General features: G+C 42.8%; 1 protein-coding gene across 7 annotated transcripts in view; it reads right to left on the reverse strand.

Annotated features, from left to right (window-relative positions):
- Positions 1-12,295, reverse strand: part of LOC135056146 (nuclear factor 7, ovary-like) — a 108,222-nt gene that overhangs the window by 46,062 nt on the left and 49,865 nt on the right. For 5 of the 7 annotated variants that reach the window (XM_063960967.1, XM_063960962.1, XM_063960964.1 and 2 more), the window contains one exon: positions 11,469-11,548. The exons of the other annotated variants lie outside the window; for them this stretch is intronic. In XM_063960967.1, coding sequence (XP_063817037.1) covers positions 11,469-11,475 — 7 coding nt within the window. In that variant the 5' untranslated portion in view covers positions 11,476-11,548. The remainder of the gene's footprint in view (positions 1-11,468; positions 11,549-12,295) is intronic. 7 annotated transcript variants of the gene reach the window in all.

Genomic DNA, 12,295 nt, shown 5'->3' on the forward strand with positions numbered 1-12,295 from the left:
ATGTTCTAGGACGGAAGTGATGCGGCCAAAGGGCGGAAGTCCGACGAGCGTCACAGATGGTGGTAAGGGCAGAAATATGACCCCATAGACGGAGGGCGGAAATACCTATCCATCTCCATGGCAACTAATGACGGAGGGAGCCTTTTTAAGCAGGGCACAAGGTGCATTCAGTTATCCTGATGAAGCCTGCGCAGACAGGCGAAACTAGTTGATCTGAGAGCACCTTATATGTCTGCCGGCAGACACAGAAAGCTTTGGTTCCCTCTGACTTATGGACTAACAAGTAAGTTGTGAAGAATATACAACTTGCTAAAACTGACTTTTTAACCCTATTTGGATAATAAGGATTTGGAACAATCTATGGACACCCCCAAAAAATTCTTTTAGGATATAAAAATATAAATGAAAAATCTGAGGATGATATCCTACATCTCATAAGAGATATATTCACTTGGAATCAAACACGTTGCTGCTGGGTTTTTTTTTATAGGTGGATAATTCGCCAAGGCGTCCCACTAATAGATATATGTTTTATGTTGTATTGTTTACATGTGGTATACCGGTATTAGGACTCACTTTCTTCCATATTTTTAACGTATGAATTGTTCCTTTTTTTTAAAAATGATTATTCATGAAATTTATGCATTTAATAATAAGAATTTACTTACCGATAATTCTATTTCTCGTAGTCCGTAGTGGATGCTGGGGACTCCGTAAGGACCATGGGGAATAGCGGCTCCGCAGGAGACTGGGCACAAAAGTAAAGCTTTAGAACTACCTGGTGTGCACTGGCTCCTCCCCCTATGACCCTCCTCCAAGCCTCAGTTAGGATACTGTGCCCGGACGAGCGTACACAATAAGGAAGGATTTTGAATCCCGGGTAAGACTCATACCAGCCACACCAATCACACCGTACAACTCGTGATCTAAACCCAGTTAACAGCATGATAACAGAGGAGCCTCTAGAAAAGATGGCTCACTACAGCAATAACCCGATTTTTTGGTAACAATAACTATGTACCAGTATTGCAGACAATCCGCACTTGGGATGGGCGCCCAGCATCCACTACGGACTACGAGAAATAGAATTATCGGTAAGTAAATTCTTATTTTCTCTAACGTCCTAAGTGGATGCTGGGGACTCCGTAAGGACCATGGGGATTATACCAAAGCTCCCAAACGGGCGGGAGAGTGCGGATGACTCTGCAGCACCAAATGAGAGAACTCCAGGTCCTCCTCAGCCAGGGTATCAATTTTGTAGAATTTTACAAACGTATTTGCTCCTGACCAAGTAGCTGCTCGGCAAAGTTGTAAAGCCGAGACCCCTCGGGCAGCCGCCCAAGATGAGCCCATCTTCCTTGTGGAGTGGGCATTTACAGATTTTTGGCTGTGGCAGGCCTGCCACAGAATGTGCAAGCTGAATTGTACTACAAATCCAACGAGCAATAGTCTGCTTAGAAGCAGGAGCACCCAGCTTGTTGGGTGCATACAGGATAAACAGCGAGTCAGATTTTCTGACTCCAGCCGTCCTGGAAACATATATTTTCAGGGCCCTGACAACGTCTAGCAATTTGGAGTCCTCCAAGTCCCTAGTAGCCGCAGGCACCACAATAGGTTGGTTCAGGTGAAACGCTGAAACCACCTTAGGGAGAAACTGAGGACGAGTCCTCAATTCCGCCCTGTCCGAATGGAAAATCAGATAAGGCTTTTACAGGATAAAGCCGCCAATTCTGACACGCGCCTGGCCCAGGCCAGGGCCAAAATCATGACCACTTTCCATGTGAGATATTTTAACTCCACAGATTTAAGTGGTTCAAACCAATGTGACTTTTTTGGAACCCAAAAACTACATTGAGATCCCAAGGTGCCACTGGAGGCACAAAAGGAGGCTGTATATGCAGTACCCCATTTACAACGTCTGAACTTCAGGGACTGAAGCTAGTTCTTTTTGGAAGAAAATTGACAGGGCCGAAATTTGAACCTTAATGGACCCCAATTTCAGGCCCATAGACACTCCTGTTTGCAGGAAATGTAGGAATCGACCCAGTTGAATTTCCTCCGTCGGGCCTTACTGGCCTCGCACCACGCAATATATTTTCGCCAAATGCGGTGATAATGTTTTGCGGTTACATCCTTCCTGGCTTTGATCAGGATAGGGATGACTTCATCCGGAATGCCTTTTTTCCTTCAGGATCCGGCGTTCAACCGCCATGCCGTCAAACGCAGCCGCGGTAAGTCTTGGAACAGACAGGGTCCTTGCTGGAGCAGGTCCCTTCTTAGAGGTAGAGGCCACGGATCCTCCGTGAGCATCTCTTGAAGTTCCGGTTACCAAGTCCTTCTTGGCCAATCCGGAGCCACGAATATAGTGCTTACTCCTCTCCATCTTATCAATCTCAGTACCTTGGGTATGAGAGGCAGATGAGGGAACACATACACTGACTGGTACACCCACGGTGTTACCAGAGCGTCTACAGCTATTGCCTGAGGGTCCCTTGACCTGGCGCAATAGCCGTCGAGTTTTTTCCAACGGTTTATAATCATGTGGAAGACTTTTGGGTGAAGTCCCCACTCTCCCGGGTGGAGGTCGTGTCTGCTGAGGAAGTCTGCTTCCCAGTTGTCCACTCCCGGAATTGCTGACAGTGCTATCACATGATTTTCCGCCCAGCGAAGAATCCTTGCAGCTTCTGCCATTGCCCTCCTGCTTCTTGTGCCACCCTGTCTGTTTACGTGGGTGACTGCCGTGATGTTGTCCGACTGGATCAACACCGGCTGACCTTGAAGCAGAGGTCTTGCTAAGCTTAGAGCCTTGTAAATGGCCCTTAGCTTCAGGATATTTATGTGAAGTGATGTCTCCAGGCTTGACCATAAGCCCTGGAAATTCCTTCCCTGTGTGATTGCTCCCCAGCCTCGCAGGCTGGCATCCGTGGTCACCAGGACCAAGTCCTGAATGCCGAATCTGCGGCCCTCTAGAAGATGAGCACTCTGCAACCACCACAGGAGGGACACCCTTGTTCTTGGTGACAGGGTTATCCGCTGATGCATCTGAAGATGCGACCCGGACCATTTGTCCAGCAGGTCCCACTGGAAAGTTCTTGCGTGGAATCTGCCGAATGGGATTGCTTCGTAGGAAGCCACCATTTTACCCAGAACCCTTGTGCATTGATGCACTGAGATTTGGCTCGGTTTTAGGAGGTTCCTGACTAGCTCGGATAACTCCCTGGCTTTCTCCTCCGGGAGAAACACCTTTTTCTGGACTGTGTCCAGGATCATCCCTAGGAACAGAAGACGAGTCGTCGGAACCAGCTGCGATTTTGGAATATTGAGAATCCAATCGTGCTGCCGCAACACTACCTGAGATAGTGCTACACCGACCTCCAACTGTTCCCTGGATCTTACCCTTATCAGGGAATTGTCCAAGGAAGGGATAACTAAAATTCACTTCCTTCGAAGGAATATCATAATTTCGGCCATTACCTTGGTAAAGACCCGGGGTGCCGTGGACCATCCATACGGCAGTGTCTGAACTGATAGTGACAGTTCTGTACCATAAACCTGGAGGTACCCTTGGTGAGAAGGGTAAATTTGGGCATGAAGGTAAGCATCCTTGATGTCCCGAGACATCATGTAGTCCCCTTCTTCCAGGTTCGCAATCACTGCTCTGAGTGACTCAATCTTGAATTTGAACCTCTGTATGTAAGTGTTCAAAGATTTTAGATTTAGAATCGGTCTCACCGAGCCGTCCGGCTTCGGTACCACAACAGTGTGGAATAATACCCCGTTCCCTGTTGCAGGAGGGGTACCTTGATTATCACCTGCTGGGAATACAGCTTGTGAATGGCTTCCAAAACTGTCTCCCTGTCAGAAGGAGACATCGGTAAAGCCGACTTTAGGAAACGGCGAGGGGGAGACGTCTCGAATTCCAATTTGTACCCCTGAGATATCACCTGAAGGATCCAGGGGTCTACTTGCGAGTGAGCCCACTGCGCGCTGAAATTCATTGAGACGGGCCCCCCACCGTGCCTGATTCTGCTTGTAAAGCCCCAGCGTCATACTGAGGGCTTGGCAGAGGCGGGAGAGGGTTTCTGTTCCTGGGAACTGGCTGATTTCTGCAGCCTTTTTCCTCTCCCTCTGTCACGGGGCAGAAATGAGGAACCTTTTGCCCGCTTGTCCACGAAAAGACTGCGCCTGATAATACGGTGTCTTCTCATGTTGAGAGGCGACCTGGGGTACAAACGTGGATTTCCCAGCTGTTGCCGTGGCCACCAGGTCTGAAAGACCGACCCCAAATAACTCCTCCCCTTAATAAGGCAATACTTCCAAATGCCGTTTGAAATCCGCATCACCTGACCACTGTCGTGTCCATAACCCTCTACTGGTAGAAATGGACAACGCGCTTAGACTTGATGCCAGTCGGCAAATATTCCGCTGTGCATCACGCATATATAGAAATGCATCTTTTAAATGCTCTATAGGCAAAAATATACTGTCCCTATCTAGGGTATCAATATTTTCAGTCAGGGAATCCGACCACGCCAACCCAGCACTGCACATCCAGGCTGAGGCGATTGCTGGTCGCAGTATAACACCAGTATGTGTGTAAATACATTTCAGGATACCCTCCTGCTTTCTATCAGCAGGATCCTTAAGGGCGGCCATCTCAGGAGAGGGTAGAGCCCTTACAAGCGTGTGAGCGCTTTATCCACCCTAGGGGGTGTTTCCCAACGCACCCTAACCTCTGGCGGGAAAGGATATAATGCCAATAACATTTTAGAAATTATCAGTTGTTATCGGGGGAAACCCACGCATCATCACACACCTCATTTAATTTCTCAGATTCAGGAAAACTACAGGTAGTTTTTCCTCACCGAACATAATACCCCTTTTTTGGTGGTACTCGTATTATCAGAAATGTGTAAAACATTTTTCATTGCCTCAATCATGTAACGTGTGGCCCTACTGGAAGTCACATTTGTCTCTTCACCGTCGACACTGGAGTCAGTATCCGTGTCGGCGTCTATATCTGCCATCTGAGGTAACGGGCGCTTTAGAGCCCCTGACGGCCTATGAGACGTCTGGACAGGCACAAGCTGAGTAGCCGGCTGTCTCATGTCAACCACTATCTTTTATACAGAGCTGACACGGTCACGTAATTCCTTCCAACCGTTCATCCACTCAGGTGTCGACCCCCTAGGGGGTGACATCCCTATTACAGGCAATCTGCTGCGTCTCCACATCATTTTTCTCCTCATACATATCGACACAAACATACCGACATACAGCACACACACAGGGAATGCTCTGATAGAGGACAGGACCCCACTAGCCCTTTGTGGAGACAGAGGGAGAGTTTGCCAGCACACACCAGAGCGCTATATATATATATATATATATATATATATATATATATATATATATACAGGGATAACCTTATATAAGTGTTTTTCCCCTTATAGCTGCTGTTTTATTTAATACTGCGCGTAATTAGTGCCCCCCTCTCTTTTTTAACCCTTTCTGTAGTGTAGTGACTGCAGGGGAGAGCCAGGGAGCTTCCCTCCAACGGAGCTGTGAGGGAAAATGGCGCCAGTGTGCTGAGGAGATAGGCTCCGCCCCCTTATCGGCGGCCTTATCTCCCGTTTTTCTATGTATTCTGGCAGGGGTTAAATGCATCCATATAGCCCAGGAGCTATATGTGATGCATTTTTTGCCATCCAAGGTGTTTTTATTGCGTCTCAGGGCGCCCCCCCCAGCGCCCTGCACCCTCAGTGACCGGAGTGTGAAGTGTGCTGAGAGCAATGGCGCACAGCTGCAGTGCTGTGCGCTACCTTGTTGAAGACAGGACGTCTTCTGCCGCCGATTTTCCGGACCTCTTCTGTCTTCTGGCTCTGTAAGGGGGCCGGCGGCGCGGCTCTGGGACCCATCCATGGCTGGGCCTGTGATCGTCCCTCTGGAGCTAATGTCCAGTAGCCTAAGAAGCCCAATCCACTCTGCACGCAGGTGAGTTCGCTTCTTCTCCCCTTAGTCCCTCGATGCAGCGAGCCTGTTGCCAGCAGGTCTCACTGAAAATAAAAAACCTAAAACTAAACTTTTTACTAAGCAGCTCAGGAGAGCCACCTAGTGTGCACCCTTCTCGTTCGGGCACAAAAATCTAACTGAGGCTTGGAGGAGGGTCATAGGGGGAGGAGCCAGTGCACACCAGGTAGTTCTAAAGCTTTACTTTTGTGCCCAGTCTCCTGCGGAGCCGCTATTCCCCATGGTCCTTACGGAGTCCCCAGCATCCACTTAGGACGTTAGAGAAATAAGAATTTGTTTACTTTTTAAATAAACCATCTCCTTAAATACAATCATTATAAGTGCAATATTTGAGATTTTAGCGCTTGGAGGTTATATTGTTTATTGTATTGCTATTGGGAAACGTGGATTCCCTTCTTCTTTACCCCCATAGCAGCTTGGACATCAGATAGCGTAAAGCGCAGTCCTTTCCTTTGTTTTTGTTTTATTATACGTTTATTTCCACTAAGAAAGGACAGCAGCTATTCGCGTTATGGCACTTAAGAAAGAAGAACGGTTACGACTGTTAAATGATTTAATACCAGTACCAGGAACAAATCCACAAATAACAGTGGAGGTAACAGACGAAACTTTCCGTGAATTATACACCAAATTGGAGAAATTAGAGATACAAGAAATAAAACAGTGGTGGGAAAGTACTACTCTAGGATAATATATTGAAAAACAGATGATTCCCAGAGGCCTAAGAATGATTAAGGTACCATCATTTACATCGAAAAATGGAGACTTTACAAAAAAATGGAATGATGTATTGGATGCCTGTTCTTTCCATTTGATGAAATTGATCATTGAGGATAGAGAAGCATCTATAAAAATGATAGAGTAAGAAATTATTAGTATAAGAAGAACATTTAAACCCCTGGAAAAATTGACAGATTTCCAAAATCTAGAGACTCTCACTAAGAACAAACTTCTAAAAATAGAACAAAGTTATTGAACAAAAACGGAAAAAATTTGTGAGAGATTTGGAAGACTATAAGGGGGACAATAAGAACTGGAAAATAGGGAAACAAATCAAGAGAACAGAAAACCAGCTGAAAAATGAGTATTTGACCCATCAACTGACTCAAGACCCTGCCAATCAATGGAATGATAGAGATAGAAATAGGACATACATCCATCCAAGAAGAAATGAGAACTATGGATATAGAAGCAGGAATTTTAAGTCTGAAAAAAGTAGACATTATGAACATCAAGAAGATGAGATGAGACCGTCTTCAATCAGAAAATTAAGGCAAGATAGATACCCGAGTCACTGGAAAGGAGAGGAAAGCCATCGGAAGACTAGAAGAGAAGGATCCGTATATGAGGTCCCCGATAGATATAAGAAGGTTAGATATCCAACAGCAGAGACTCTAAAAAGAAGCTTCAATTGTGGGAAAGAAGACCATCAAGAAGCCCTGGATGTTTCAGCACGAACCTTGATGGCAAGGTTGAACAATAGAGGGAAAAACAATTCTGGCAGCGAAGATAGACATCGAATTGAAGAAGTTGAAAAAGCACTAGAAGCCTTTCTAGATGCTTTTTTAGAACTGGCACAAAGAAACAACTCTTCCTTAAATCTAGGGGCAATACCAAAAAGATCACCAGACCTAGAGATGAAAAAAAGAAGACGACGGAAAAGAGTTTCAAATACAACAGAAGAGGAAAGCGAGGTGGAGCAAAGAACAGGCCAAAAGAAAAAGTTGAAAAAAAACATGAAGAGGACCCACCGCAAGGGATTTTCAACCTAAGCAAGTATAAGCTAAGCACCATTGAAAAATCAGTGTTGGAAAAAGGCCTGAAATTCTCCCCAACGAATACCTTGGATAAATTCAATACTTTCATTGACCTTGAAAAATGTATTAGAAAAATTGTACTAAAAAAGTTCTTTAAGCGGAAAGAAAAGGAGAATGGAAGTGAAAGAGAAGTAAAAATTGATGAGTTTGAACATTCAACACTAAAGGAAAAATCTACGTTCTACCCTACATATCTGAAGGGTCATTACATTACTACATTACAGAGAATGGTAGAAGACGATATTAGAAGAATCCCAGATAATATTAGACAAAAGGGGAAATGGAACCTAACCAAAAAAAGAGAATGAGGCTTTGAAAACACTCCAAAAAAATGAGAAAATCGTGATTAAAACAAGCAGATAAGGGAGGTGGCATCGTCCTCATGGATAAGGACCAATATGATAGAGAATCAAGAAGACTCTTAAGCGATGGAACAACTTATCGTCTACTACAGAAAGATCCTACAGATTAATTTAGAAGAGAACTAGAAAAGATATTAAAGAAAGCGTTGGATAAAGGAATCTTAACAAAAGATGAATATAAGTTTATCTATCCAGAATATCCGATGATGGCATATTTCTACCATCTCCCAAAAATCCATAAGGATCGATCAAACCCCCCTGGAAGGCAAATAATTGCAGGAATTCAATCGTTAACATCGCATCTTTCCTGCTATATAGATGAATTTCTAAAACCTCTGATAATAAATCAAAGAAGTTATATTAAAGATACTACAAAGATTTTAAATATATTAGATGGGATCAAATGGGAAGACGATTATTTGCTAGCCACATGTGACATTAAGTCACTATACACCTCAATACAACATGATCAGGGGATGGAAAATGTCCGAAAGATCATTACAAAGGAATCCAGTTTGAAAAAAGATCAAATTGATTTTATTTTGGAAGGAATACATTTCACTCTGAACCATAATTTTTTCCGTTATGAAGATGAGTGCTATATCCAAACCCAGGGAACCGCTATGGGTACGAACTTTGCACCTTCGTATGCTAATCTCTTTCTCGCCCAGTGGGAAAATGACTATATATGGAAGAACAATATAGATTTAGATAAAATCGCCCTATGGGCGAGGTATATTGACGACATTATTCTTAATCTGGACCGGAACAACTACGGATCTAGAGAATTGTTTTGAATTGATCAATAACAGGTTCAATCTAGAATTTACAAAGGAAATTAGCAATTCCAGCGTTAATTTTCTAGATCTAACTATTTTTACTAAGGATAATAAAATAGAGACTAAAACTTTCACTAAAGACGTGGATTGCAATAGTTATTTGAACTGTCAGAGCAACCACCATCCACAGTGGCTATCAAATATTCCAAAAGGACAAATGAAGCGTGTAAGAAGGAATTGCTCAAGGAAAGAAGATTACGAAGAACAAACCAAGAGCCTTATCACACAATTTGAAAAAAAGAATTATGAAAGATGTAAATTGGTAAAGAACAAAGAAGAAGTGGATAAAATAAATAGGAAGGATCTTCTTTGTTACAAAGAAAAGAATAGAGATATTAAAGATGAACCACTGTTTTTAACTAATTACTCTAGCCAACGGGGTTTTAGAGAAAGAAGCATTTTCAAACATTGGCATATCTTGAAAGCGGATAAGGATCTTGAAGACATTTTGCCAAAGAAACCCAGGATAATTTTTAGAAGAGCACAGACAATTAAGAATAAAATTGTGAAGGGAATTCTCAAGAAGGAAATAAAAGGAAAAGGAACCTGGTTAGGAGAATCAGATCCTGTTTTTTATTACTGCAATAATTGTGCGGCATGTTAAAAAACTAAGAATGCACCTCCACCCATTTCTGAAAGAAAACTGAAATTTTATTCCTTCTTCTAGTATAGATATGCCAACACTAACTATATTATAATAGTATAAAATAGATAGAACCCAATACCTATATCTTTCTAGTGATGGGGTGGTAGTCACTATGTCTTTTATGTAGTAATGGTTGTATCTGTGTGTGTTTTGTATGTTCCTTCTATCTTTAAGGAATATAAGAAAAGCACGTATATAAAGAGCTGCAAGAATTAACCGAATAAGCAGACTGTGAAATAAAGGTATCCGTGGTAACGCTATATAAACCATAGACTGAATAACTAAGGAAACGCAGCAACTAAGGGGTGGAGTGACGTGATGAGGGATTAAACATATGCGGTAACCATGACGACGGCAGCCTGATGACGGAAGTGACGCGGCCAGTGGGATATAAACATGCCAGTAAGTGCGGTAACCATGACGATGGCATCATGATGACGGAAGTGACGCGGCAGTCTGATGACGGAAGTGACGCGGCCAGTGGGAGATCAACATGCCAGTAAGGGCGGAAGGACTACGAGGTGAATGGAGGACGGAAATACCAACCCGTCAGAACCCAGATAAGCATGTTCTAGGACGGAAGTGATGCGGCCAAAGGGCGGAAGTCCGACGAGCGTCACAGATGGTGGTAAGGGCGGAAATATGACTGCATAGACGGAGGGCGGAAATACCTATCCATCTCCATGGCAACTAATGACGGAGGGAGCCTTTTTAAGCAGGGCACAAGGTGCATTCAGTTATCCTGATGAAGCCTACGCAGACAGGCGAAACTAGTTGATCTGAGAGCACTTTATATGTCTGCCGGCAGACACAGAAAGCTTTGGTTCCCTCTGACTTATGGACTAACAAGTAAGTTGTGAAGAATATACAACTTGCTAAAAGTTACTTTTTAACCCTCTTTTGGATAATAAGGATTTGGAACAATATATGGACACCCCCAAAAAATTATTTTTGGATAAAAAAAGATAAATGAAAAATCTGAGGATGATATCCTACATCTCATAAGAGATATATTCACTTCGTATCAAACAAGTTGCTGCGGTTTTGTTTTTTTTTGTTTTTTAAAAGGTGGATAATTCGCCAAGGCGTCCTACTAATAGATATATGTTTTATGTTGTATTGTTTACATGTGGTATACCGGTATTAGGACTCATTCTTCCATATTTTTAACGTATGAATTGTTCCTTTTTTTAAAAATTGATTATTCATGAAATTTATGCATTTAATATAAGAATTTGTTTACTTTTTAAATTTGAGATTTTAGCGCTTGGAGGTTATATTGTTTATCGGAACACAGGAATGCAATGTACGCTAAAAAAGTGAATCCAGTTGTTACAGCTAAGTGAATCCCCGCTATGCCTCACTGTTTTCAGTGTATGAAAAAGAAACCGCTAATAGGAAGTTTTCTACTTCTACATTTTAGAATCGGCTTCCTACAATGTTTTCCACATCCCAACAGCATTACCAATCATTTCAAAACCTCATTCTTAACACAATCCACATCCTGGACGAGTACGTGAAATTCTGACGTTTAGGCAACTATAACTTTATCAAGACAAATGAACACATTTCTATAGTCACATCCTTGCCAGTGTGATTCTGTATAACTAAAACAATAGACCAATTAAGTTTTATACCTTTGACCACGACAAGCACAGACACCAATTCTATTGATAATGAAAGCTGCTCTATCTGAAATGTGTCAATGTTACACTCCATGTACTGTAGGCTACAGCCTTACACGTAGGATTTGTTTGCCACGAAGTGAGCTAACCTTGCATGAAGCTGGAGCTACTGCAGTAAGTGTTGGCAGGAAATAACAGCGAGTCAGCCACAAATTTGCAAAGTATAGATCTAGAATAAGATGGTGATACACAGCCAAGTCAGAGCCACAATAATATTGAGGTTTTATAAAAATTAGTTTTGGCTACCCATTTATAAAACATTTACCATGATCCATTCCCTACAATAGAGTACTTTTGTGTTAATCAGCATGTAGAACCCTATAAAGGGTTACATGTACATTTCCTTGTATACACTGTTTTATCTCTATGGTTTTTAGACAACAATGCAGAATTGTTTACCATGGTTTATTCTTGAATATTGCACTGATTTCTCTGTTCTTTATAGTTGTTATTTAAGTAACCAGCGCTGAACTATTAAGCTGCGTACACACTGAGTGATGTCACTCACAGACATATTGTGTCGGCTCTGCATCACAGCCGATGACCGATATATCTATAGATACAGTATATCGGAGCATCTGGCTATGTGTACGGGCGGTCAACTTGCTGCAGACCTCTGGTGCCTGACAACTAGCGGGCACATTTAAATGTCTACGCACTTGTGATGTCAGGCACAACACATCGGGCGGATGATTGGTAAGTGTGTATGCACTTACCTATCATCAGATAAGTCAGTGATCAATCGGCCAGGTGTGTACCCAGCAATAGTCATATCCCAAATCAACACAAATACATACTGTGTCTCTATCTGAAGATATCAATACATTTCTAAAAAGCTAGAGACTAAATCAAGGTATGTAAATCTGTGTTCTTCTTACAGTTATATGTTGGTATAAACATATACATTCCCTCCTTC

This window comes from Pseudophryne corroboree, chromosome 3 (assembly GCF_028390025.1).
Source record: "Pseudophryne corroboree isolate aPseCor3 chromosome 3, aPseCor3.hap2, whole genome shotgun sequence".
Lineage (NCBI taxonomy): Eukaryota > Metazoa > Chordata > Amphibia > Anura > Myobatrachidae > Pseudophryne > Pseudophryne corroboree.